We start from the raw sequence: 26,270 nt of genomic DNA, 5'->3' as shown, positions 1-26,270 counted from the left end.
ATCCATGCAAGTGCTCATAGCAAAACCGTTTATCTGCAGGAAGTGAGTGGAGTTAAAGGAGAAGTTATTCAATGTGAGAAAAAAGTTTAGCCTGGCTGAGGAAGGTGGTGGTGGATGGAGACTGATTGCCAGTATTAATGAAAGGTAATTGACTTGATTTATTAACTTTGTTTCTTCCTCTGCAGAGGCTGCCTGATCTGAGTATTTACAGCATTTTCTGTTTTTATTTTATATTGGTTGTGATTTATGCATCTAACTCAACCCCCAGGAGACCCGTAGAAAGCAGTTCCAGCAGAACCGCTTTCTGCTGCCTACTCCAACTTTAGCTCTATTTTCCCAGTCTAATCTCAGCTATTGCTCATTCTCTTATCTCTCTCCAACTCGTACATTTGCTTCACTGCTTGCTGTTTTTTAGTCTTTAAGAATATTAACATCATTCAAGGTTTTTTTTTTTGAAAACATGCACCAGTTTCTGAATATAAAGTCACATTTAATTTTGCAAAATAAATAATTTAAAAGTGAGAACACAATGTCTTGAAAGAATAATAATAGCACAGAGGACAAAAAGTAGACCAAGGGCTGAAAGCCAATAGAGAAGAATGAAGATTTAAATATAATTATTCGAGTGCAACAAAAAAAAACACCCGGATTAAGAAGCTCTGTGGAGACAGGTCAAAACATAATAATGATCTTTATTGTCACAAGTTTTTGAAGTAAGGGGGTGGTTGAATTTGAAGAGAAAAATACAAAATGGGTTGGCCAGAATATTAAAGCAAGTGAAATGGTCAGATAAAATTTAACATGGTCAAGCACTGTATGTAGGTAGAACACCATTGTTGACCTCCCCGTGGGACTCGTAGAATATGAGCTTTGCAGAAAGGGGCGGAGGCCATCCAGCTGGAGCTTGTAATGGACTGCACATAAAAACACAGCCCAGGCAGGGCCTAGTGAGCTGTAGTTCTCCTGGCAAGGACTGGACTGGGGGAGAGTTACTGCAGTGGACAGAATATTGTCTATAGTTTAATAAATCTTCGTACCACTACCGTTGGCTTTCTCAAGTTACTAAAGTGGCGACAAGGACAAAAGGAAACCCTGGGCGCGGTTGTGGAACCGTCTAGCCACCCGGTAAATTGCTATCCCAGAACGTGTGGACATACAAGTTCAACATGCCGCTGTTCGTTAAGTTGGAAGCCTTTGACGCAGGCCTGGAAGACTGGAGTCAGAATGCTGAACGGCTGAGGTACTTCTTCCAGACAAATTATATTTTTGGGGAAGACCGTCAGAAAGTCATTCTCCTGACCACATGCGGGCTCCCGACTTTTAGAATCATAAAAAGTCTAACTTGCTCGGCTGTCTGATGAACTGGTCGCGTTGGTAGCTGAACATTATTACCCTAAACCTACATGATCATGCAGTGGTATTGGTTTAATATGGCGATAATGGTCTCCAGGTGAATTGGTTACTGACTTCTTGACTCGCCTGAGGCATCTATACATAGCATTGCACATTCGGGCCGTCCCTCTCTTGAAACGTTGAGGTTTAGGCTGGTTTGAGGCATAAAGAATATGGCCACTCAATGGAAGCTGTTGGCGGAGCCCACCTTGGAATTGAAACAGGCCATCGAACTATCACTGTCCAGGGAGCACACATAGAGAGGAACTGCAGGGATCTATGGACTATGGCGTCCATAGTTTGGCCTGCCCTCCGTAGTGGACTCTCTCTGCATCACGGGGTAATGCCGGTCAGGCAAGATCACCTCCAAAAGGGCAGCCCCAGAGGCAATTGCATAGCCAGGCCAGGCACTCTGGAACTACTGCTGATCGGCAGGATACCTTCCCTAGGACGAGGGGACGAGCTGGTCTCACTACTGAATGTGTGGTCAGAGGACATGTGATGTCCAGAGCCACCAAGTTCGGCACAGAGAACGCCGGCCACGGCAGCCGCCGAGATCACCGTGAACCAGAGTCTTACACGTGGACCCCCCAAATGAGGAGGACTTGTTCGATGCAGCTGAACTGTGTCACGGCCCCGAAGGTAGTGCCGATCCGGGTCACGTTACAGCTAAATGGGCACCCTGTGGTGATGGAAATGGATATTGGAGCTGCCGTCTCCATCGTGGACCATCGGACGTTTTGGCCACTATACACAGGAATCGTGCCGCTGACATTCCGCGACACCAAGGCAAGGTTGTTGACCTATACCGGTGAGCCTTTGAGCATTGTCGGGACCACCGTAACTCTGGTAACACATGGGCTATAGTCGGTCTGTCTTCCCTTGGTTGTGGTATGGGTACTGGGCCCAATTTGCTTGGGCGTGAATGGTTGCGAGTCCTCCGTTTCAACTGGCAACAGGTTTTTCAGATGCATACTGGAATCTGTACGACATGTTGGGCAAATACCCCAAAGCGTTACATGAGGGCCTGGGCAGGATGAACGAGGCCAAGGCCTGCATCTATGTGGATCCTGATGCTCCGCCCGGTATTTTAGGGCGAGACCTGTCCCCTAAGCATTGCTTGCCAAAGCTGACGGGGAGCTTCAGCGCCTGAAGGATCTTGGAGCCATACGCCCTGTACTATTTGCAGAATGGGCCGCACTCGTGGTGCCGGTAATGAAGCTCAGCAAAGCTGTCGAACTCTGTGGGATTTTAAGCTCACTTGTAAACGGAACTTCACGCTTGGATCAGTATCCAGTGCCGAGAGTGGAAGATTTGTACAAAACTAGCAGAAGGCTATTCTTTTACCAAACTTGACCAAAGCAGCGCATATTTACAGGTCGAGATAGATCCAGTGTCCAGAAAATTTGCGACCATAAACACCCACGGAAGTATTTGAATACACCAGCCTCCCGTTGGGGGTTTCATTGGCTCCAGCGATTTTCCAGCAGATCATGGAGAATATTGTGTAAGGTTTGCTGAAGATGGCAGTCTATCTAGACGGCATGCCCATCCCGGGCACCACGGAAAAGGAGCATATGGACAACCTGCAAAAAGTACTCCGGCGGTTTTCCCAAGTAGGCGCTCGGCTAAAGAGGAGCAAGTGTGTATTCCGCAGTGACTCACTTGGGACACGGTGGACAGGGATTGTCTACACCCAGTGGAAGACCAGGTTTGGACATAAAAAGAGACCGTGATCCCGAAGAACGACACTGAACTCCAGTCATCCCTAGGCCTGGTAAATTCTTATGGAAAGTTCGTTGCAGGCCTAGCCACTTTATTGGCTACATTCTACGTATGTTTTTTTTAAAAAAGTACTTTTAAAATTTAGAGTGCCCAGTTATTTCTTCCAATTAAGCGGCAATTTTTTGTGACCAATCCACCTACCCTCCACAGCTTTTGGCTTCTGGTGTGACCCACGCAGCCACTGGGAGAATGTGCAAACTCCACATGAACAGTGACCCGGGGCCAGGATCGAATCTGGGTCCTTGGCGCCATGAATCAGCAGTGCTAACCACTGTGCCACTGTGCTGCCCATTCCATGTACTGTTGAAGAAGGACAAGAAATGGTTCTGGGGACCCTCACAAGACAAAGCATTCACAGGAGTAAAAAAGCATTTGTCGTGCACACAGCTCCTCATTGACTATGATCATGTTCGACTGCTAATCCTGCTAATGCGTTCCCCCTATGAGGGGGTGCTAGCCTACAGATGGGACGATGGCCTGGAACTTTCGCCTCAAGGAATAACAGTATGCGAAAAACAAGGAGAGCTTGACGGTAATATTTGGAGTCAAGAAATGCCATCAATATGTTTATGGGAGGTACATCTCTATGATGAATGACCACAAGCTCCTGCTCGGCCTTTTCAGGGAGGATAAGGGAATCCCACCAATCAGATCGGCTAGAATAGAGTATTGGGCGCTTCTACTTATCATGTATGAACATTAATTTCAACACTACCCGGTTACTCAGATTGCCCATGTGGATGCTCTCAGTCATTTGCCATTGCCTGTAAGTTCCCCATCCCCACCAGTGGCGGATGAAATAGTGGTAACTCTCAACTTTATGGATACCTTGCTGGTGATGGCTACTCAGGTGCGCGCATGGGCGCAGTGGGATCCGAGTCTTGCAAAACTCCACCACATGCTTTTGAGTGGCAGAACGTAGGCGACCCTTCCTGTAGCCCCACAGCCTGAAATTCTTGAGAGCTCAACGTGGACGATGGTGCCATATTTTGGAGAGTTCGAGTGGTAATCCCGCTGCAGGGTCAGGAGTCCCTGCTTAAAGAAATACAAAGTAGACACCCAAGCACCTCTAAGATGAGCGTGTTGGCCTGTCGTTGTGTCTAGTGGCCCAGCATCGGTGGGGACATTGAGATGGTTGTTCGCAGCTGCGCAGCGTGCTAGGAGCATCAGAAGCTCCCACTGGCGGACTCCCTTCATCCTTAGGAGTGGCTCGGATGCCCATGTGTACGACTGCATGCGGACTTTGCAGGGCCTTTCATGGGGTCCATCTTCCTGGATAACGTAGATGCCCACTCAAAATGGCTTGACGTATACAAGATGGCCTCGATGATGTTCAGGGTCATGGTGGAAAAGCATCGGTGCTCGTTCAGCAACCATGGGATCCCTGAGGTCCTGGTAATGGATAATGGGACACCCTTCACTAGTGAAGTGTTCACCACGGTTATGAAATGGAATGACATCAGGCATTTCAGAACCGCCTCGTACCATCCCTCATCAAGCGGCCTGCTGGAAAGTTGGTCCTGACTTTCAAAAGGGGCATAAAGAAACAAACCATGGGTTCCATGGGCACACGACTGACAAGGTTCCTTTTTAACTACCGCATAACGACACACGTGATAACCGGAATCACTCCTGCAGAACTGCTGATGGGCAAAAAGCTTAGAACCCTGTTGAGTCTCACGTTTCCCAACCTCGGCAGGAAAGTGGAGGTGCAGAAGGAGGCACAGAAGTGGCACAATGACTTGAGGACGCTGGGGCGGCAGTTTCACTCGGGGGACACTGTCCATGCTTGCATCTTTGGAGAGTGGGTGCTTTGGCTCCCAGGTGTCATGCTGGAAAGAATGGGACCAGTCTACTACAAAGCTAAGATTCAGGGATAAGTTCAGCGGAAGCATGTGGACCACCTCAAGAAGCGGAAGCCTGCACTGCACAATGCCTAGTCAGCAGCATTGACGTTCACTCCGTGCGAGGAACCGCCCCTCAGCCAGTGGTCCTAACCGTCCGCATCCCAGCACCCGGCTCAAAAATGGACACCGAAGCATTCGTGCATACTGATGATGTCGTATCCAGGATCGACATCCCGGCAATAATGCTTCAGAGGTCAGCCTAAAAAAGGCAGTCAACAAACTGATATATACCACCCGACCCAGAGGTGAATCAGAGCCTCGGGTGAAATGCTCGGCCCGTGCGCTGAAGCACAGCCTTGGGTGAAGTGGTGCAGACTGCCCCCACCATTGGTGGCTGAAGGGGGACTTTGGGGGGGAACTGTTATGACCCCCATGAGGATCAGGCGGACACCATTGTTGAACTCCCCATGGGACTTGTGGACTATGAGCTTCGTAGATAGGGGGCAGAGGCCACCCAGCTGGAGCCCATAATAGACTACACATAAAAGACGGTCCTGGCTGGGCCTGGTGAGCTTTAGTTCTCCCAGCAAGGGCTGCACTGGGAGAGAGTTACTGCAGTGGGCAGAATATTGTATATAGTTTAATAACTCTTCATTCCTCTACTGCTGGCTTCCTCAAGTTACTAAGGATTCTTTAAAAAATACCAAGATCCCGATTCAGATCTGTGCCTTGACCAAAATCTAGTCAGTTCTTCCTTGGGCCACAGCCTTTCTTGCAACATGTTTTGTTAAAATTTAGTTTTTGAGATATATTTTTACAGACTAATAAACAAGGGCAAAAATATTACCTCTGCCCACCTTTAGTAATGAAGTAATAACTACTCTTAATGATGATGTTTTGATATAGCAGGTGGGCTAGTCAACCAAATCCCAAAGGAAAACTTGGCAAGCTATCACAAAGACTTTTAACTTGCATTTTCCCCAAAAAAATATGAGTGCTGAAGTCACGAGTCATAAATTCCAATAACACTTTTGGAGATTTGGAGATAGTAAATTAAGTCACTTATTGACAAAAGAAAAGAAAACTTTAATATGGTTACATTTACACAGTTAAAGTTTATCTTACAGAACATCTTCCCAACATCTTGGTTAGACTCAAAACTGAACACCCTTTTAGGCAACAGTCCTTGTAAAAACTTAATTTATTTAACAAATTCCAAAAATATTACCACAAGGCAGTTGGTATTGATTGGGGCGATATATCACAAGGCTTCGCTTGGGCGTGGTCTCTCTCTCTCTCTCTCTGTCTCTCTGTCTCTCCCTGCCTCCCTCTGCCTGCCTCTGCTCTTTTTCGCTCCATCTCTCTTTCCCTCCTGCTCTGATGCTTCACAGGGGAATTATCAAATAAAATATGACGCTGAGTCACATAAGGAGGTATTGGGTAAGATAGCCAAATGCTTGGTTAAAGAGGTAAATCTCAAAAAGTGTCGTAAAGGTGAAAGTGAGTTTGAGAAGTGGGTAGGTTAAATCAGGGAATTTGACAAGTTAGGGCCTATGTAGCTGAAGACATGGCCAACAATTAATTTGGGGATTCTGAAGAGGCTGGAGTTAGATGAGTATAGAAGTGTTGGAAATGTTGGAGGCTCAATGAGATTACTGAGATGGGGAGGGAAAGTCCATGGAGTCATTTGAAAATAAGGATGAGAATTTAAAACTCAAGTTGTTGCTTGACCAGGTGCCAGTGTAGCAAACATAGGGGTGATAGGTGAATGGGTCTTGGTCTGAGTCAGGACATAGGCAGCAAAATTTCGAGTTTATGAAGGGTAGAATGTGGGAGACCAGCCGGAGTGTTTTGGAATAGTCAAGTTTTGAGGTATCAAAGATGTGAAAATAGACTTCAGCAGCAGATGAACTGAGATTAGGGCGATTTTATAGAGGTGGAAATTGATGGTCTTGGGTGGCTATGTGATCAGAAGCTCCACTTATGGTAAAATATGACACCAAGTTTGTAAACTGTTTAGCTTAGTGTTAGTTTGTTGCCAGGGCAAGGAATGGAGTCAGTAGTTCCAAGCTGAAGTTTGGAGCGGAGTGGAGACAATGGATTCAATAGGAGGAAGTCTTTGCTCATATGAACATATGGAATAGGTGCAGATCTAGGCCGTTCGGACCCTTGGGCCTGCTCCGCTGTTCAATATGATCAGGGCTGGGTCCGCTTGTGTTAAGTTCCACATTCCATCTATCCCCGATAACGTTTGACTCTCCTGTTGCGTTCCACATTTCATCTAGCCCGATAACGTTTGACTCTTTTTAGGATCAATCTACCTTTGCCGTAAAGATATTCAGTGACCCCTCTTCCACTGCCTTCTGAGGGCAGAGTGTCATGTGAGAGTACCTTTAAGAAATGTGTCTTTAAGAATTGTACCTTTAAGAAATGGGTGTTTATCAGTGATGTCAGAGTGTGGGTGGAGCTGGGCTGTCTGTCAGCTTTTTACTTTTGTTTTAGGCTGTTTGCTGCAGGGTGTGTTTTAGTTTCATTTTCAGTGTTGGAGCTGAAGCCAGACAGAGCAGGTGTACTGTTGATCTCTGCCATGAAAAGACTATCTCTTGATCATTTGGTGAATTCAATATTATAAATGTTCTCAGTAGTGAATGTAAACCTAATGTGCTTCTGTTAAAAGGTGTTTCTTTTGTCTTCTGGATGTTGTTTGGGAAGTTATTAAGGATTACTTAGTGTTGTATTCTTTGGGGGCTGTATTTGAATTGATGGTTGCTAAGATGTTCACTATGTTTTAAAAAGGTTAACTTGAGCTCATAGAATAAACATTGTTTTGCTTTAAAAAATACTTTTCCATTTCTGCTGTACCACACTTGTGTGCTCCCCATACCATAATCTATTAAAAGTTGTGGGTCAGATGAACTCCATGATACACTTTGGGGTTCTCTAAACCCTGGCCCATAACAAGAGTTCCAAAGTAGCACCACCCTCCGAGAGAAAAATATTATCTGAATCTCCATCCTATAAGGGTAGCCTCTAATTTTAAAACATTGCCCCCTGGTTCCGGATTCATCCACAAGAGGAAACATGCTTTCCACTCCCCCATCAATACCGTTTGAGATCTTACATACTTCAATCAAGTCACCACTTACTCTTTTAAACTTCAGTGGAAACAAGCCCAGCCTAACCTCATAAGACAGCCCATTGATTCCACGTATCAATCTAGTGAACCCCTTCTGAACTGCATTTACATCCTTAAATAAGGAGAGCAAAACTGCACACAGTATTTGAGAAGGAATGTTACCAATGCCTTGAATGACTGAAGCATTGCATTATTGGTTTTATGTTCATTTCCTCGTAATAAAGGATAGCCTTCCATAAGCTGCCTTGATTACTTGCTGCACCTGTATACTAACATTTTGGGACTCGTGCATGAAAACAGTTGAATACCTTTGCACCTTGGAATTCTGCAGTTGTTCTCTACTTAAGCAATATTTTACTTTTTTTATCCTGCCTGTCAAAGTGAACAATCTCACATTTTCCCACATTATATTCCATTCGCCAGAATTTTGCCCACTCACTCAATCTATCGATATCCATTTACAAACTCCTTATATCTACTTCACAACAACTATCTTGTGTTGTTTGCAACTTCAGCTACCATGTCTTTGCTCCCTTTATCTAAGTCATTGATTAAAATTGGAAAACGTTGAGGTCCCAGCACTGACCCCTATGGGACTCCACTTGTCACATCTTGCCTATCAGACAAAGACTGATTTTGTATGCTCTGTTTTCTGCCAGCCCATCTTCTATCCAGGCTAATATGTTATCCCTATACCATGAGCTTTTATTTTCTGCAATAACTTTTGATGTGGCATGTTATCAAATGTTTTATGGAAATCAGAGTACAGTATGCTCACAGTCACAGTCCTCTCTCCACAACACATGTTAGGGGCGAAGGGAATCAAAGGATATTGGGGGGGGGGCAGTTGGCAGAATCAGGCTATTGATCAGCCATGGCCATAATGAATGGTGGAGCAGGCTCGAAGGGCCGAATGGCCCCCCTCCCCTTATTTTCTATGTTTCTGTGAGACTCTCACATGATTAACCTTTCACAAAACCTGATTACCGTAGCTTTTTCTAAGTGCCCAGTTGTAACCTCTTTATGGATCGATTTTAACATGTTCCCCACGACAGATGTCAATATATCTGGCTTGTAGTTTTCTGTTTTCTGAATTAGAGGGGTTATCTTTGTTACTTTCCAGTCTGATGGAACCTTTCCAGAATCTAAGGAATTTGGAAAATTAACACCAACGCATTATTGCCTCATTAACCACGTCTTTAACACCCTTGAATGAAGTCCATCTGGACCCAGAGACTTGTCAGCTCGAAGCTCCATCAGTTTGCTTATTACTGCTTCCCTAGTCATAATTTTATCAGGTTCCTCGCTCCCCTCCACCTCCCGAATTACAGCTAATACTAGAATGTTTTTTGTATCCTCAAAAATGAAGGCAGAAGACCAACACTCACTTTACACTTTTCCTGTCGAAATATCCGTAGAAACGCTTGCTGTCCATTTTGGCACTCCTCGGTAGCTTCTTCTTATATTCTTAATTTCCTTCTGCTAATTAACCTTTTAGTCATAATGTGCTTTATATTCTGCCCAATCCTCTGAGAATTGTAAATGTTACACCATTGTCCAAAAAAAGGTTGTAAGGATAGCCCCAGCAATTACAGGCTAGTCAGCTTAACATCAGTGGTGGGCAAGCTTCCAGAAACAATTATTTGGGATAGAATTAGTAGTCACATGGAAAAATGTGGGTTGATTAGGAAGAGCTAGCATGGATTACTAAAGGGGAATTGTGTTTAACAAACTTTCTGGAGTTCTTTGAGGAGGTAACGGAAAAGGTCGATGAGGGTAATGCTGTTGATGTGGTGTAAATGGACTTTCAAAAGGCATTTAATAAAGTGCCACACAACAGACTTGAGAAAAGTTGTAGCTCATGGAATAAAAGGAACAGAAGCAATATGGGTACACAATTGGCTGGATAATAGGAAGCAGAGAGCAACGTTCAGTGGATGTAGTGGTGATTCAAGAGAAGTTATGCTGCGGTGGAGCCAGTGTTGTCAGTATACATATGAGAACTAATGCTGTGCCTTTGAATTATGTAACTCTTTCTTATCTACTTTGAAATTAATTTGTTAATAATAACTTCCATTCTTCTGGAGTATTCTGTTGTGACTGCATGTCTAAATGATGAAGCTAAATTCAAAATTAGCAAGTCGTTCTAAAATGTGGCAAGAAGGGACATTGGTTGAAACCGGTAAATGGCAAATTTGGAATTGATATCAAGAAGTTCTGCACTCAAAGGATGAGCAACTGATATAGTGGATCTTGAACTTGAGTAATGAAGGTGAAAATGTTGGAATTGATTGGATGTCACTGGTGGGACTGTAGGATTTTTCTTAATGCAAATGTTAAAATGTTGTTCTTAACACTTTTTACTTTTTTTGCCCATAATTTAAAGAAACTAATGAAGATTTATGGTGCATAGGATTAATAGAAAATGAACTAATTAGATGAAAAATAAATAAAAGTCAATTAGCATGGATGGTGGTGTTAAGTGGACAATTTTCTATCTGAGTGCCATGTAAAAAACAAGACAGGCGTAGAAAGGGTTCCTTTCCCTTAACGAATAAGTGGATGACGAGCAGTCATTTTTAAAAAAAAGAAAGAGCTAGATGGCTTTCTCTTTCGGACAGTACTAAGGGTTCAAGGTAAATACAAATAATGTTGTGCATGGTGTTTGGTATGGTTGTTGGAAACGATTTTTGAATAAACTGGCTGAAAATTAACCATCCCTCTTTTAGGCTTGCCTTGGCCTCATCTACACGGTATATGTCGACAGTCTGAATGTGAACTTGGAAAATGTGATTGCAAATCTTTTTACATGTTTGGTGCCAGTTGCTGGAGGATCTCAGGTAAGAAAAATATTGCTATTTTGCTCGGTACTTTAAAGTGTAGAATAAGCCAACAATTCCGTTGCTACTTAATGAGCTTGAAATTTCTGGAAACTTGCATCATAGTAATGATGCATTAATGGCATGCATCATTATTAAGAGGTAATTCTTGTTGATCAACGAACCAGTTTAGTCAATGGTGATTGTTGATTCCAGGATTTACACCATAATTCGTGCTGCAACCTACTAGGATAATGAAAAATAGGATAAGTGACTTGGCATTGATGTAATTCCTGACCCTTGTATGCCTCTGAGCCTGGGGGACCATCAAAATAACTATTTAAGTTTTGGACTCTCATTTCAGCAGTCTGGAAATGGTTCAGTTTTCTTTTAATAATTTTGTCTTTTTTAAAAACCAGTTTTGAGGACCGAAGAACAAAAGAAAGGGGATCAGGAGTAGGGCCAACTGGCTCTTTTGAGTCTGTTTGCTATCCTTCGATTCCTGTAGTATTCAAAAAATCTGTCCATGTCTGTTTTGACTATCTGCATCGACAGAAATGAAATGAAATGAAAATGAAATGAATGAACATCCATAGCTCCCTGTGGTAGAGAATTCCAAAGTGGCCAACTCCTTATTCTAAGACTGTGGTCCCAGTTCTAGCCTCCCCAGCTAGTGGAAACTTTAAAGAAAAAAAAAATAATATTTCAGTGAGTCTTTTAGTGTCTGAAGAAGATGCATTTTAGGGACTCTGACCTTTATCTTCACATTTGCAAAGTGAAAGCATTGCACTGGCCTATCGACTGGTCATTCCCCTATCCTTGATTATCATGGGATACCAAGAGAAGGATCAGGGAGAGAAGATCTGTTGGTTGTGATACCATAGCCAGTGATTGAACAAAGAACTATACACAGTGATTGAACAAAGAACTATACACAGTGATTGAACAAAGAACTATACAGCGAATAATTGTCATTTGACACTAGAGCAGTTGTGCATTCTTGTCAAGCACTAAATATTTTAATTGCTTGCATTGCTCAAGCGAGGATCCTGCATGCTCACAGAGCAATGGGGGAGAATTCAGGCAGTGAATTCCAGATTATCATAACCTGCCAAGTAATCAAAAATCCTTTATCACCTCTGGTTCTTTTGCCAATTACCTGAAATTTGTTTTCTCTGCTAACCAACCCTCCAGCTTGTTTAGCTGGTTGGGTGGAAAAGATAGAATTCCTCTAAGCAATAATACTGGCATAAAACTAAACCTTTATTCTGCCAACTAATTGACTCTGACTGATCTCTGTATTTCCAAAATGAATTGGAAAAAGAAATGGGTTTACATCTGTCGTCAAAACAGGAATGGGCCAATCAGCCCCTTGAGTCTGTCATTCAGTTGGATCTTGGCTAATCTTTAAGTCTTATCATGTCTTGGTTCTCTTAACGCTTCGTTCCTTCGCCTAGCATAGATAATCTTTAAACTTTTCATTTAATTGGGACTTTAGTTAATTCAAAACTCATAATATTTTGCACAACCTAACTGTTACTGACATGAAGTGAAAATATAGTGAAACCACTATTTGGGAATAGTCTAATTTTTTAATAATGTTTTTATTAAGGCATTTATAATTTTAACAATTTTCAAGAGAAAAAAACCCCGAAGTGAACAACACGCACCCAACCACCAACCAAACCCAGCCAACATGGCTTACATACACAATTCCCCAATCCCCATTTCCCACTAAGGGAATGGTCTAATTTTTAACCCCACATGATGCTGGGATTCCTACATTGATGTAACCTGGTAAAGTAGCTTAATTTTATTGCATAAATTGTTTTTACCAAAACACACACAGCCTTGGGGAGAAAGGAATGAGAGATTAATGCTCGTTTTAAATATATATATATATACATGCAACTTATTGTTTTTATTTCCCAGTATGCTTTTAGTAGGTGGTAACTACAAAAATATTAAATTTTCACTTCTGAAAAAAACAATAATTGTGAAATACTCTTTCATCCCAGGATAAAATAAAAAACCAAATATTCTGTTAATGAAAAGTGCAGAAATATTGTTCCTTTGTTCAACATATAAATTTTATTTATAAATGTTTTGCCTCAATCTTAAGGCTTGTACAAACCCTCTGTACTTCAGAAATTTTACGATTATTGGAGTATATTATTTGTAAAAGCTCAGTCATTATCATATGCTGGACGTTTATTTTTCCAATACAAAATTTAAGCCCTGTTACCTGCTGAATGTTTTGTTAAAGCTAAAATGCTGTGTTGATCTGGTACAGCAAAAAAGATAAAAATCAGACATGTACTAAACAAAAATGCCCATATGACCCCCATCTGGCTGACACAATGCAGATAATCTTGTTGACCCAATGTTCCTGTGATTAAGATTTGTCAAGTCGATGCTCCTTTTGTTTGTCAGGCTTTATATCTAGCAGAAAACATCTTGAATAACAAATACAAAATGGATTTGGTTTGTTTAATTGAAAAATAATACCTCATGAATCATAGTCTCTGGCCTATAGTGAAGCTTGTCATAGTGCTTTGCAGCTAACATTTATTTTCTAGCATTGAAGGAAGTCTATGCTCACTGTTTTGAGTATATGCCATCTATATATAGCTAATGGAACTCCACTCATGTAGGTTAATAAATAAGACGACCAGCTGTGCATGTAAATGATTCTCTTGCCCTTGAGGTTTTCTTCAAAGCATCAGTAATAGGTAGAAATTGAGAAACAGACACTGAGCTGTAGCTGAAGAATTCAGAGATATGATCGAAAAAAGCGACCATTAGTATATGTTGAGGAGGTTCTTATAACAGGAAAAAAACTAGTAAACTGGATGGATTTGAGGAGTAAATTCAGAGATCTGAAAGGACAAGACAGCTGACCGCTCAACTGTAAATGGTTGGTCAGAGTAAAGGGAGAAGCACAGGCAGCCAGAGATGGAAAACCAAAGAGCTTGTGCTCAGATATAAGGCTGGAAGTTGTCATAAAGGTAGGGTGGGAGATTCTGTAGCAATTTGCAAATGAGTACAAGGGATGCTATGTTTAATGTGAGGTGGGGGCGATGTCAGGCATGGTAATAAGGTCAGTGAAAAATGAAAGTGGGCCTTTTTGTGAAATAAATTGTAAATTGAAGCAAGGCAGATGAGCAAAGGTGGCGGTGAAGTCGAAGGGAAAGTAGTGAAAGCATTGATGTAGGTTTCAGCAGTGTTGGACATGAGAGACGAAGAAGGTGGACACAATGGAGTTGGGGTCTCTTATGTCATTGTGAAAAAGGTAAACTTTCGCTCCTCACCTTCTCTATCTGTCTGCAGCATTTGACACAGTTCACTGCCATCCTCTTCCAATGTCTCTCCACTTTCATTCAGCTGGGAGGGACTTCTCTCAACTGGTTCTTGCCTATCTAATTGTATCCAGAGATTCCCTTGCAGTGTATTCCTTTAAATGCATCATTATCTCACATATCCCCAAGGATTGACCCTTGGTCTCTTTCTATTTCTCTTCTATATGCTGCCCCTTGGCAATTTCATCCAAAAATTCATCTTTAGTTTTCAGGTACACAGATGACATATAACTTTAACTCACCACCAACTCTTTTGACTCCTTCACTGCTGTTAAATTATCAGACTGATTACCCAACATCTAATACTGGATGCGCATAAATTTCCTCTAATTAAATATTGATAAGATTGAAACCATTGATTCCAATTCCTGCTCCAAACTACATTGCCTAACTACTGACTGCATGCCTTTCTGTGGCACGAACCAAGATGAACACCTGACCTCCTATTTATGCCATCATTACGACTGCCTTTTTCATGTCACTTTTGACTCAGTTCATTTTCCTGTTGGTACCCTCATTCAGGCCTTTGTTACCTCTAGACTCAACTATTCCAATGCAATCTTGGCTGGTGTTCCACATTCTACCCTTCGGAAAGAAATGATCCAAAACTGCTGCCCGTGTCTTAGCACATACCAAGTTCTATTCCTGTGTTCGCTGACTTACATTGGCTTCCAATCAAGCAACGTCTTGGTTTTTAAATTTCCATCCTTGTTTTCAAATCTTTCGATGGCAAGCTCCTCTCTGTTTCTGTAATCCCCTCCATTTCCAGAACCCTCCCAAGATTTCTGCACTCCTCTAAGTCTGGCCTCCTTGGCTTCCCTAATTTTAATTGCTCTACCACCGGTGGTTGTGCTTTCATTTGCCTTGTTGCTAGCTCTGGAATTCCCCCTCTACAACTTTCTGCCTCTCCACCTCGCTTTTCTCCTTTAAGGACCGCCTTAAAATCTACCTTTATGACCAAACGTATGGTCATGTGCAGCTTGGTGTCATACTTGGTTTTGTGAAGTCTCTTGGGCTGCCTTGTTATGTTAAAGGTGCTATGTATATATAAGTTGTTAAAGATGTTGGAAATATATGGTCTTGGTGATGAATAGAACCCATTACAAAGTGCCACCAAACTTGTGCATCATCTTAGATGATGGAGCTCCTGGGAGAGTATTGCTTATAGCTGACTAATCTGATTCATTCTTCATATTCGTTTGGAGGAAATTCTGGCTCACTCATGACTTAATGTAGAACAAACCACCTCAAAGCATACAGATCTTTATTGAGAAAGGGGTAATGGCAGAGACACAGCTGGATGTTGAAGGTTTTAACATGTAAACTCTATGATACTTGTGGTCACAGCCATGGTGGAACATGTTAATGAGGAAAAGTAGGGTGCTCAAAATAGGCACAAATTAGAGTTAACCATCTGAGTGCAATTTTTGGAAGTGAAATATTTGGGAGAATAAGAAATGGAACAGGTAAGGAGTGAACCACAGAGAAGTGACTGGGCAAGAGGATGAAATGGTCAGCCATTTGAAGGATATTTGCGGTGGCACGGTAGCACACTGGTTAGCACTGTTGCTTCACAGCTCCAGGGCCTCAGGTTCGATTCCTGGCTTGGGTCACTGTCTGTGTGGAGTCTGCACGTTCTCCCTGTGTTTGCGTGGGTTTCCTCCCACAAGTCCCGAAAGACATGCTGTTAGGTAATTTGGACATTCCAGTTGGAGGAGGGGATATGTGAGAGTATGTAAAATTACTTGCAGGTGAATGATACGGGGGAGGTTTCAGCAGCGACCCTGTGGGAGGCGCTGAAGGCAGTAGTGAGGGGGGATCTAATCTCAATTCGGGCTCACAGGGATAGGACAGACAGAACAGAAACGGATAGATTGGTTAAGGAGATTCACCGGATAGACGAGGAGCATGCGGGTTCCTGGGGGAGGACCTACTCAGGGAGAGACGGACACTGCAGGCGGAACTAGGAGTGCTATCCGCGAGTAGAGCCATGGAACAGCTTAGGAAGGCAAGGGTTGTGGTTTACGAGCATGGGGAGAAGGCCAGCAGATTGCTAGCGTAGCAACTCAGGAAGAGGGAGGCGGCCAGGGAAATAAGTAGGGTGGTGGACGGGGAGGGAAGCAGAGTGGAGGACCCGTCAGGACTGAATAAGGTGTTTCGGGACTTTGACAGAAAGCCCTACACTTCAGAACCCCCGGAGGAGATGAAACGGTTCCTAGACAGACTAACCTTCCCAAAAGTAGACGGGGGACGAGTGGACAGGCTGGGGGCCCCGATTAGAGTGGAGGAGGTACTGGGGGGCCTAAAGGCCATGCAGTCGGGGAAAGCCCGGGGCCGGATGGATACCCAGTAGAGTTTTACAAGAAGTTCTCGGAGATAGTGGGACCAGTCCTGACTAGGGTTTTTAATGAGGCGTGGGACAGAGAGACCTTGCCGCCGACAATGTCGCAGGTCACCATCTCGCTGATATTGAAGCGGGACAAGGACCCGGAATCCTGCGGGTCATTCCCTGATCAATGTAGATGCCAAGCTCCGGGCCAAGGTCCTGGCGATTAGAATTGAGGACTGCATACCGGAGGTGATTGGGGACGATCAGACAGGGTTTGTGAAAGGCAGGCAGCTGACAGCTAACTTGAGAAGATTGCTTAATGTGATCATGATGCCCCCGACGGGCAAGGAGGTGGTGGTGGCAATGGCCGCTGAGAAGGCCTTCGACCGGGTGGAGTGGGGCTATTTGTGGGAGGTACTCGGATGGTTCGGGTTCGGGGAGGGACTGGGGTTAATTGGGTCAGACTATTGTACCAGGCCCCAAAAGCTAGCGTAAGGACGAACAGGATAATGTCAGATTATTTCAGGCTACATCGCGGGACCAGGCAGGGATGCCGACTCTCCACGTTGCTGTTCGCGCTGGCCATAGAACCATTAGCGATTGCGCTGAGAGCTGCAAAGGGGTGGAAGGGAATGACTGGGGGGGGGGGGGGGAGGAAGCACAGGGTCTCTCTCTCTATGCGGATGATTTGCTACTGTACGTGTCAGACCCACTGGCCGGGGTGGAAAATATACTGGAAACATTGAGGAAGTTCGGCTGGTTCTCAGGGTACAAATTAAATATGGCCAAGAGTGAGATGTTTGTAGCGCAGGCGAGGGGCCAGGAGAATAGACTGAAGGAGCTGCCATTTAGGCTGGTTGGGGAAAGTTTTCGGTACTTGGGGATACAGGTGGCATGAGACTGGAGCAGGTTACATAAGTTAAATTTGATTAGAGTGGTGGAGAGGGATGCACTCCCGCTGTCACTTGCGGGGAGGGTGCAGACGGTAATGATGACAATCCTCCCTAGATTCCTGTTCATCTTCCAGTGCCTCCCGATCTTTATCCCACGGTCCTTCTTCAAAAGGACCGGCGAAATCATCATAAGCTTTGTCTGGGCGGGAAAATCCCCGCGGGTGAGGAAGGTGATGCTTGAAAGGAGCCGCAGCGAGGGGGGACTGGCATTGCCGAGCCTGATCAACTACTACTGGGCGGCTAACATAGCCATGATAAGGAAGTGGATGGTGGGTACGGGATCTATCTGGGCGCGGGTGGAGGCGGCTTCGTGCAGGGGCACCAGTTTGGCAGCCCTGGTCACAGCACCCCTACCGCTTGTGCCGGCCAGGTACTCCACCAGCCCGGTAGTGGGGGCGGCCCTGCGGATTTGGGGCTAGTGGAGAAAGCATGCAGGGGAGGTGGGGGCGTCGGTCTGGGCTCCAATTTGTGATAACCATGTATTCGCCCCGGGAACATGGATGGAGGGTTTCGAGCATGGCGGCGGACGGGGGTGAGGAGGGTGGGCGATATGTTCCTGGAGGGGAACTTTGCGAGTTTGAGGGATTTGGAGGAGAAAGCTGGGCTAGAAAGAGGAAATGACTTTAGGTACTTACAAGTGCGGGACCTTGTACGCAGACAGGTCCCATCCTTCCCATGCCTCCCACCAATTGGGATTCAGGACAGAATAGTCTTTGGAGGAGAAGGAGGAGAGGGTAGAGTCTCGGATATTTACAAGGTGCTCATGAAGGGGGAAGAGTCCCAGTCGGACGAGAAGCTGAAACTCAAATGAGAGGAGGAACTCGGCGGAGAGATGGAGGATGGGGTATGGGCAGAAGCCCTGAGTAGGGTAAACTCAACCGCAACGTGTGCCAGGCTCGGCCTGATTCAGTTTAAGGTCGTTCACTGGGCTCACATGACGGTGGCTCAGATGAACAAATTCTTTGGGGTAGAGGACAAGTGCGCTAGATGCTCGGGAGGACCAGCGAACCACATCCACATGTTTTGGGCATGCCCTAAGCTTAGGGGGTACTGGGAGGGATTTGCGGATGTCATGTCCCGGGTGCTGACGAGTCCAGAGGTGGCAATTTTCCGGGTTTCGGAGGACCTGCGAGTCCAGGGGGAGAAAGAGGCCGATGTTCTGGCCTTTGCTTCTCTGATAGCCCGGCGGCGAATACTGCTGGCATGGAGGAACTCAAAACCCCCAAAGACCGGACTATGGCTTTCGGACATGTCAAGTTTTTTGGGTATGGAAAAAAATCAAGTTCGCCTTGAGGGGATCTGTATTGGGGTTCGCCCAAAGGTGGCAACCATTCATCGACTTCTTCGCGGGAGAGTGAGCGTTGGGGGGGGGGGGGGGGGGGGGGCTTCATTGCAGTGTTAATGTAAGCCTACTTGTGGCAATAATCAGGATTATTATTATAATCCAATATTTATTCACCGTCCATGCAAAGGTGACTGGGCCAGGAGAGACTTACTTGCAACATGCATTCTCAATACCTCCCTGGAATATATTAAGAATTCAGGAAGTTACAAAAAGGTTTAATTTAAGTGAAGATCTATCTGTGCATCCTATTAATAGTACAGCAAAGATTTTATAGCTAACTTTTCATGCCAAAAAGTCTAAGTTTGTTTCTTTCTTGCCAGAACAATGAGTGTTAAAAGAGGAATTGAGTCAAAATGCAGTGGTTACACAAACAGTTTTCAGTCCAGAAACAAAAGTTTAATCTTATCAAACCTGTTGAATGAGACCTGTTTTGTCTAATGGTCCTTTGGAGTATTTTAATAATTTACTGCATACTTCTTAGTTAGATACAGTTCTATGATAATATTCAAGTTGTAGAAAGCCAACAGATTTAAGAAAATTCTCAGCAAATTTGTTTGCTTTGGTTTAATTGTTAAATGGTAAAGCTTCCATCTAGGGCCAGCTAGCTTTAAGATTTGAGGGGATTAATTAACATAGCCTCTCACAAGTCCATGAAACAAAGATAGACTTTAAACTTTAATTTGACTATTTATTGAATTGGCTCAATATTGACCTTTTAATACATCACAACGTCTGATTTTCCTTTCTCACTGCCACCAAGCATTGTTGTTCTTGTTGTTAATCAGGACATCTTTCCGTTTAAGTATCATCATCCTTTGAAGTCAAGTGTGTAACCCCACAGTGAAGGTACTGTTTTATTACTGTGCTGTCTAATGAACAATGCTGAATCGACTGTGTTGGCTACTCCTTTTTCTTTTTTCTTATTTTAATTGAAGAAGATAATTCTTTTGGTTGCATGTTTTATTTTTTCCCAACAGAAACTATTTTCATTGGGAGCAGGAGATAGACAGTTGATTCAAACTCCTTTGTATGATGGTCTTCCTGTGACAAGCACAAGTGTGGCTCTTCTTTTTCAACAGCTGGGTAGGTCTGGATTATTAATACATCTGCTAATTATGTTTTAGTAATTATTTCAACCTAGATTTGATTCCATAAATCATGTACATATTGACTACACTTTTATGATATAACTGGACAGGAAGATCCCAGAATGGAACCCTGGCTCAAACGACCGTAACTTCAATTGTTGTATTTTAAAACGTGAAGAAACAGAGTTACAAGACAGCTAATTGGTTTTAACAACAAGAAAAAAGCATTTATTAAACATGAAAAAAATGGATTACGATACAAGATTCTTTTACTCCCCCTTCAGCACAACAATTATACACAGGTTTTAGGATTAACATAGATTACAAAATACATCTTAAATTACAATGGTCTTATTGACCCCCAAAGACCCTTTTAATAATAATAATCTTTATTATTGTCACAAGTAGGCTTACATTAACAATGAAGTTACTGTGATTTTTGAGCACGCAAGTGACTGTGGTAAGACACACTCCTCTCTCAACCCAGTTTAGAGCCTCTGGTTTACTCCTCAGAATCCCCCCAAATGATTGTCACATGAGAGTTTCCAAGCTCCACCCCCAAAAACAAGCTTTAAAATCTTCTCTCAATAATGTTTTTCCTAGGGCAGCATGGTGGCACAGTGGTTAGCATTGCTGCCTACGGCGCTGAGGACCTGGGTTTGAATCCCGGCCCTGGGTCACTGTCCGTGTGGAGTTTGCACGTTCTCCCCGTGTCTGCGTGGGTTTCACCCCCATAACCCAAAGATGTGCAGGATAGGCGGATTGGCAACGCTAAATTGCCCCTTAATTGGAAAAAATAATTGGGTACTCTAAATTTATAAAAAAGAAAAAACTGTTTTTCCTTAGCCATTTGCATTCCGAACTCCAATCCTGGTTTTACAAATGTCTTTGTTAATCTGAGCTTCTGCTGCACTTTTAACAGTGAATTCAGTACAGGATTTACACCAATGTCATTAGGATTTCTTTGGCTTGAGTGCTGTACAAACTGTTCACAATTGCTTTAACTTTCGATTCCCAGACAGTAGTAAAATTGCATCATTTTTGATTTCACTCTGAAGTCTGTTTTCCCACTTCAAATCTGGTGATTCGCTTTACCTCAGAACCCTTTGTTTACTTTTCCTTGAATTCTTCTGAGCAATACCTCTGTCCCTGTTCTTTTAACTCCAGCCATTTCAAACATTTGTTCTGTCCCAATTCCCTGATAATCTAATTGTATGTTGTTCCTTTGGAAGCTTGCATCTTTGCAACTCCTTTGACCTGTCCAGCTTATCTTGGCATAGTTGAGAGATATTCACCGGTGTCTTGTCTCCAACTGCTCTGGCTTCCAGTTAAAACTAAGAGCAAGTTTTCTCTGTGGCAAGAACCTCCTGTTGCTAAGCAACACATTTTTGATTCCACTGGGCTGGGGGGGGGGGGGGGGGGGGGGAAATCAGAGATTCTTTCGGGGGTCTTGGAGATCGGGATGTCATTTAAAAATACTAAGAGCAAGTTTTCTCTGTGGCAAGAACCTCCTGTTGCTAAGCAACACATTTTTGATTCCACTGGGCTGGGGGGGGGGGGGGGGGGGGGGGGATCAGAGATTCTTTCGGGGGTCTTGGAGATCGGGATGTCATTTAAAAATGGCGTCCCGATCTCTTGCTACAATGGGGAGTTTTGGCAAGTGGAGCTCCCCATTGTAAAAAAACGGGCTATGCGCAGCCTTGTGCCATGCTTTCCCCACAGACGATACTAAAGTCGGTGGTGTTGTGGACAGTGTGGAGGATGTAGCAGGTTACAGAGGGATATAGATAAGCTGCAGAGCTGGGCTGAGAGGTGGCAAATGGAGTTTAATGTAGAGAAGTGTGAGGTGATTCACTTTGGAAGGAATAACAGGAATGTGGAATATTTGGCTAATGGTAAAGTTCTTGGAAGTGTGGATGAGCAGAGGGATCTAGGTGTCCATGTACATAGATCCCTGAAAGTTGCCACCCAGGTTGATAGGGTTGTGAAGAAGGCCTATGGAGTGTTGGCCTTTATTGGTAGAGGGATTGAGTTCCGGAGTCAGGAGGTCATGTTGCAGCTGTACAAAACTCTGGTACGGCCGCATTTGGAGTATTGCGTACAGTTCTGGTCACCGCATTATAGGAAGGACGTGGAGGCTTTGGAGCGGGTGCAGAGGAGATTTACCAGGATGTTGCCTGGTATGGAGGGAAAATCTTATGAGGAAAGGCTGATGGACTTGAGGTTGTTTTCGTTGGAGAGAAGAAGGGTAAGAGGAGACTTAATAGAGGCATGCAAAATGATCAGGGGGTTAGATAGGGTGGACAGTGAGAGCCTTCTCCCACGGATGGAAATGGCTGGCACAAGGGGACATAGCTTTAAACTGAGGGGTAATAGATATAGGACGGAGGTCAGAGGTAGGTTCTTTACGCAAAGAGTAGTGAGGCCGTGGAATGCCCTACCTGCAACAGTAGTGAACTCGCCAACATTGAGGGCATTAAAAAGTTTATTGGATAAACATATGAATGATAATGGCATAGTGTAGGTTAGATGGCTTTTGTTTCGGTGCAACATCGTGGGCCGAAGGGCCTGTACTGCGCTGTATCGTTCTATGTTCTATATTGCGTTTGGGCTGGTGGGGGGAAAATCAGAGATTCTTTCGGGGGTCTTGGAGATTGGGATGTTATTTAAAAATGGCGTCCCGATCTCTTGCTACAATGGGGAGTTCTGGCAAGTGGAGCTCCCCATTGTAAAAAACGGGCTATGCGCAGCCTTGTGCCATGCTTTCCCCATTCAGGCCCCTTATTCAACACGAGTCGCTTTGAATACTGATGTGTTTCTTGGCACTGCAAGTGCCGGGAAACACGTGGCTAAACGTGCTCACTAGGGGACTTTGTTCTCTTTTGGGAAGATCGCGGCCAGTGTCCTTTCTCTGGCTTAGCCTGACTACTGTTCAAACCTTTAAATAATGCCTTTGTCACCTCAAGGCCTGGCTATTCCAGTGCTGTTTTGATTGGCCTTGACGACCAATTCTTCCTAAATGTTAGTTCATCAAATTCTGTTGTCCATAAGATATCCCACACTTTGCTTTCTGGTCCCCCAATTCCTATAAATGTAAAGTATTTATCGATACGTTTAAATCATCTCAGCTGTGCCTCTTTCTCATCACTTCTCTGAAACCTCTTTCAGCCTCCATATGTTTTCAGCCTCCATATGCCCCTGTTTCCCATCCAAACTTTGGACCGATATGCATGCTGGCTTTCTTTGTCCACCAGTGCCATCAGTCTTCAAATGTCTCATGCTTTGGAATTTCCTCCCTCTCCATGTTTAAGACTGTTTTTAAATCTCTTTAACCAACCTATTGGTCATCCTCTGACTATCTCCTGTCGTCATTATTGAAGTAGACAGAAGAAACAATTTTGATGGCAGTTAGTTTTCAAATGCTTTCGTAGTGTGATTAAGTTGAAGGGCCCAGTATGCAGCCAAAGCTTTATTTCAGACACATCTTTTGCCTCACTTGCTCTTGATTGCTTGAAGGGTCCTTTCCCCCCCCATTTTGTATAATTTCCTAATAGGTAAAAATAAGAATAATGATGCACGTGCCAATAGGTTGATCAACAATCTTATTTGGTGGTTCATTGACGTACAAGAAACAGTGAAAGTTCAATGGAAAAGCAGGTTTTCAGGCTTCCTTGTGAAAATGAACTGCCAATCCCAGTAGCCAAAATTTATTGGTGGATTGTGCTTGTTATGTTAGGAAGCTGCACAAATGTGAGTTATTGTTTATTTCAAAATAACCAATTTATGAATTGTTCATTTCACTGAAATCCATCGAGCGAAAAGCATGGTGGTTGCGCTTTATTATTGAGCTTATTTTATTATATAAGTCTGTTGAAGACTTGTGGTTCCTGAGTATATAGCCACTTTCATTTTAATGTATGTTTTTCTTTCATAGTCTATATTTTCCCATAGTGTAACAATCTCCCACTTGTTAAATATAAAGATATAATGTAGTCTAACTTTTGTCACTATTTCTTGTGGAAGACTAAAACTGTAAAATCATTTGGGGAACAAAAAAGTTGATGGTGAAACTAATTTGCTCCTGTATTTCACAGAGCTCCATGTTTGAATCTCTCCAGGTACCAAGATGACTCTTAGCAAAGTCACAAATTACATCCTACATGACTGTGACAGAGGCAAATTATCCCTTCTCAACCTGTTTGTAGCCTTTGACACAGTCTACCACACCATCCTCCTGTAATACCTCTACACTGGTGGCCAACAGTGTGGGATTGCACTGGCTTGGTTCCATTCTTAACTATCTAATCACACCTAGAGAATCGTCATCAATGTTATTTTTGGTCTGCCTTGTGTGAAGGAATGGTAACAAAATCAGATCAAACCATATTGAATCTTCAGAATGTCCATTATGTTTACATCCATTTTGTTTACATCCATTATGAGATTTAAGGATTTTTGACGTCAACAAACTGTTTTAGTTGCTGAATGCCATGCGATTTGTGTTTTCTCTGTGGAAATAGTGTAGATTTATTGTGGGAGCTACAGATTTATGCACAAACTGGTGGTTAAATGCATGCATTCACACACTGGAGCAGTTGGCTAGGATTTGGAAGTCAAGTATTTTCTGAGATCGTTAAGTTGACTCTTATTGAATGGAATCATCTGCTATGATCCTACTGCCGATAAGGTTTTTGAGGAGACCATCTATTCCGTCATTCACAGACAATAGAAAAGAACAACCGGGCCTTGAGTACTGATCCTATTATTGCTAAGGTTATGTTATTGATTTACCCGATGGCTGAAACCGTTTGCAAAATCAGGGATGCTCAACCATAGTTTTACCCATATTTGCTTGCTTGAAGTGGTGGTTGGAGAATGCTCAGGAGAGGCTTGGTATGAATTCTGTAGGGTTAGTTGGTAAAGTGATTATGGTACTGGATAGTATTCCAGAGGCCTTGATTAATAATCAAATCTCACCAAGCAATTTGAGAAGTTTAAAGAATTTAAAATATCTGGAAATAAAAAACAGATATTAGCAAAACAGACCATGAACCTATAAAAATAGGAGTAGAAGTAGTCCAAACAACTCCTGGCTCCTGAATTGAATAAAATCACGACTGATCACCCAGGCCATATTCTGCCACCATCCCTATTTTCCTAGACTCCTTAGAATTCAAAAATCTATCGAACTCTGTCTTGAATGCTTAATGGAGTGGAGAATTCCAGATTCACAACTCTTTGTCTAAAGAAATTGCTCCTCATTTCAGTCCTAAATAGCTAATCTTATCCTGAAGCTATAAGTTCTAGAGTCCCAGGATTGGGAAACATCCTCCTAGCATCTACTCTGTCAATCCCTTAAACAATTTAATGTTTCTGTGAGATCATGGGCGGGATTCTCCCTTCTGACGGCAGAGTGTTGACGCCGTCGTAAAAACCGGAGAGTTTAACGACGGCGTCATCGGACCACTGAGTGTAGTGATCCTCTGCCCTACAGGGGGCCAGCACGACACTGGAGCGACTCATGCCGCGGGTCTGCGCATGCGCGCTGCAACCGGCGCGAGTAAAAGAGGCCCCCACAAGGAGAGGCCTGCCCACCGATCGTTAGGCCCCGATCGCGGGCCAGGCCACGGTGGAGGCCCCTCCCGGGGTCGGATCCCCCCCCCCCCCCCCCCCCCCACACACACACAGGTCGACCCCGCAGGATGGACTCCGAGGTCCCGCCGGGTAAGACCACATGTGAATGGCGCCGGAGGGACTCGGGCTTTATTGGCGGCCGCTCGGCCCATCCTGGGCGGAGAATCATTGGGGGGGGGGGGGGTCACCGGAGAATCGGCGGACTGGCGTCGCGCGAATCACGCCCGGCCCAGCGATTCACCGACCCGGCCCCGGGGTCAGAGAATCCCGGCCCATTTCTCATTCTTCCAAAAAATCTTAAGAATCGTAAATCTAGTCTACTCACTTTTTCCTCCTGAGACAATTCCTGCATCCCGGGAAGTCCAGTGAACCTTCATTGTATCCCTTCAAGGCAAGTATATTTTTCCTTGGGTAAGAAGACCAAAACTGCACCAGGTATGGTCTCTCTATTTTCAGTAACTTTTCTATTCACTTATACTCCAATATTTTTGAAATTAAGGTCAACATACCATTTGTTTTCCTAATTGCTTACATGTTAACTCTCTGTGATTTGTGCACCTACGTTTCACTGAATACTAACATT

At 43.8% G+C, this 26,270-nt stretch overlaps 1 protein-coding gene across 2 annotated transcripts in view; it reads left to right on the top strand.

Annotated features, from left to right (window-relative positions):
• sbf2 (SET binding factor 2) overlaps positions 1–26,270 on the top strand; it is an 857,151-nt gene that overhangs the window by 408,823 nt on the left and 422,058 nt on the right. For both annotated transcript variants that reach the window (XM_072466526.1, XM_072466525.1), the window contains exons 5-6: positions 10,890–11,000; positions 19,943–20,048. In XM_072466526.1, coding sequence (XP_072322627.1) covers positions 10,890–11,000; positions 19,943–20,048 — 217 coding nt within the window. The remainder of the gene's footprint in view (positions 1–10,889; positions 11,001–19,942; positions 20,049–26,270) is intronic.

This window comes from Scyliorhinus torazame, chromosome 10, assembly GCF_047496885.1.
Source record: "Scyliorhinus torazame isolate Kashiwa2021f chromosome 10, sScyTor2.1, whole genome shotgun sequence".
Classification (NCBI taxonomy): Eukaryota; Metazoa; Chordata; class Chondrichthyes; order Carcharhiniformes; family Scyliorhinidae; genus Scyliorhinus; species Scyliorhinus torazame.
This window is presented reverse-complemented; position numbering and strand designations above follow the sequence as displayed.